Below are 2680 nucleotides of genomic sequence, written 5' to 3'. Positions count from 1 at the left end.
TTTCTGTTTGCATAAAATAAATGTGTACCAAAGGGGTTCAAATATATATAACGCTGTACGCTGTATGAAACGCTGTATCATTACTCTAGCTTGCCGATATGGCAGAAAACAAGCTGATTTGCAGGATGAGGGTGGTAATGAGTCTAGGAATGGTATGGCGTTCAGATAAGAGGATGAATTGATTGTGGACGACAAATGAGTGAGAACTGTTTTCGAGTTTCCATGATCTGACCTTTCCTGCAGCTTCTTAGATAAGAACTAGGTACTGGAAAATGACAGCTGGATTTGCTGGTGCAACTTAACGGTTTGCGTAGGTCCAATTGCTTGGCGTTAGGAGAAAAATGTAGCGTTGTTGCCTCTTGTGATATGAAAAGCCGATTGACATGCCGATTCTTTTAAATGTTTTGTACTGCCTATAATTGCATACCAGTCCCATATGGATTTCATCGTTTTGGAGCTAAATATCAGATTCCATCTATTTCTTTTTTTTTACTGTCAAAAATTCCTCAAATAACTAATAAATGCAAGGTTGTTTTAAATAAATTTCACACAAAAGTTAATTTTAAGTAGACACTGAAACTGCAACTTTTTCTGAAAGTTAGTCCCCGAAAGTTTATTGGTTTTGTCAATCAGAGGGATAAAAGCCTTGAGCAAGGTTGCTTTCTGTTCCATCTCCTCCATTCGCTGTAACTGGTGTAGACTATGCTGGTCCAGTCTGGATCAGGGAAGGTGGAAGACGTCCAAGATTAACGAAAGCATACATCGCTGTTTATGTGTGCATGTGCACGAAGGCGGTACGTCTGGAAGCTGTTTCGAGTCTCACAACGGATGCTTTTTTTGCATCACTGAAACGATTGATTGGACGCCGAGGCTTAATACAGCAGCTGCATTCCGACAACGCCACAAATTTCAAAGGAGCACAGCACGAACTTCATGAGATCTTCCGTCAGTTTCAAGACCAACAGGCTTGTGGTCAAATTCACCAGTTTTGTCAAGAGCGCGAAATTGAGTGGCACTTCATCCCTCCATATGCTCCAGAGTTCGGCGGGTTATGGGAAGCTACAGTGAAATCTGTAAAAACCCATTTGAAGCGAGTAGTAGGAAACGCTAAACTGACTTTCGAAGAGTTGGCTACGGTTCTCGTTGAGATCGAAGCTATACTCAATTCGCGACCTTTGTTCACAACTTCAAGAGATCCTACTGATCCACAGGTAATTACTCCAGCACATTATTTAATTGGTCGTCCTCTCATTGCCTTATCGGAGCACTCTCTGGAAGACATAAAAGTGACCCGACTGGATAGGTGGCAACATTTACAACTGATGCGCGAACACTTTTGGCGCTCATGGAGCCGCGATTATCTCAGCACTCTTCAACCACGAAAAAAGAATCATCGAACCATGCCAAATCTTCGTCCTGGGATGATCGTCCTCATGCAAGAGAAGAACCTCCCGCCGCTTTGTTGGAAGCTAGGTCGAATCACAGCGGTCTTTCCTGGTGAAGATGGATTGGTACGCGCAGTGAATGTGTTTGTTGATGGTGCAACATATCGGCGACCAATAACCAAGATTTCCGTTTTACCGATTGACGACAACAAGGCACACAAGGAAACCGATAGTAGTTAAACAGAAGTTTTGATGCCTTGCATCACCCAGGGGAGAATGTTCCATTCAGAAACGATGTGTTTGAGTAAGCCACGCCTACTTTTAATGTATCGCGCTCTGATTGCTGTGCAAGTTAGTTTTGTGTACGACTCCCATCAGTAAAGTGTAAGAGAATAATAAAGCTGTAGTTAAGTAACAGCAAGTGAATTCGATCCCGAAGAATCCTTGGAACCTAGGAGCATCGCAGTCAAAAGATCCTTTTAAGGGCCAATTGAGTTGATTGATTCCACCGAGCGATTGCTTCCTATTCGCCAGTCCATCGAAACCCGAACACTTTCTGTACGGGATTCACACTTGCGTACCTGACCCCTTCAGAGCCAAAAAAATGAAAAGTCTTCTACCCATCATTCCACAAGATCTAAACCGAATTTGACCGAACCTTTTTCAAAAGATCGAAAAATAATTATCATAGTTTTTAAGACAGTAGGAGCCATTTCGAAATTTCGAACTAGGCCAGTAGTGGCCATAACTCGTCCATGTGGCCAAATACTGATTGCCAACAGTGTTGTTTTGCAAAAACTTAAAGTTTTATATGTCGCAAGCAAGGTTTCGCTACCGTATTCAATTTAGCCTGTGTCTCTGGAAGGCTACCTACCCCACGTTTTCCTTCGATAAATCCGGAACAACGGAAAATTTCGAAATGTCCCCCATTATCCCAAAAACTATGATAATTTTTTTCTTGATCGTTTGATAAAGGTTTGATCAAATTCGGTTTAGATCTTGCGGAATGACAGGTGGAAGAATCTTCGTTTTGTCGGCCCTGGAGAGGTCAGGTATGCAAGTGTCAATTTCCTGTAGATGATCTGCTCACATCGAATAATCACTCAAGTTGAAATTGTCAAAACTCAAATGACATCACACGGTGCTCCCACAGACCGTTATTATAAAAAAATGCACCTAAGAATCTGAGTACACCATTCGATCCGTTATGACGTCCAGAATCTCTGGTCAAAATTTCAAAATCATCGTACGGTACATTTTTGAGTAATGCCCTTTTAATGTTCGTAAAGTTACAA

The 2680-nt window shown here is 41.9% G+C and overlaps 1 protein-coding gene across 1 annotated transcript; it reads left to right on the top strand.

Moving 5' to 3' along the window:
• Nucleotides 1–779: 779 nt before the first annotated feature.
• LOC129728883 (uncharacterized) lies at nucleotides 780–1625 on the top strand. The gene has a single exon (XM_055687354.1). The coding sequence runs from the start codon at nucleotides 780–782 to the stop codon at nucleotides 1623–1625; it is 846 nt and encodes a 281-aa protein (XP_055543329.1).
• Nucleotides 1626–2680: the final 1055 nt, after the last annotated feature.

Source organism: Wyeomyia smithii, chromosome 3, assembly GCF_029784165.1.
Source record: "Wyeomyia smithii strain HCP4-BCI-WySm-NY-G18 chromosome 3, ASM2978416v1, whole genome shotgun sequence".
Taxonomy (NCBI): Eukaryota; Metazoa; Arthropoda; class Insecta; order Diptera; family Culicidae; genus Wyeomyia; species Wyeomyia smithii.
The sequence above is the reverse complement of the archived record's forward strand: the minus strand, read 5'-3'. Positions and strand labels throughout refer to the sequence as shown.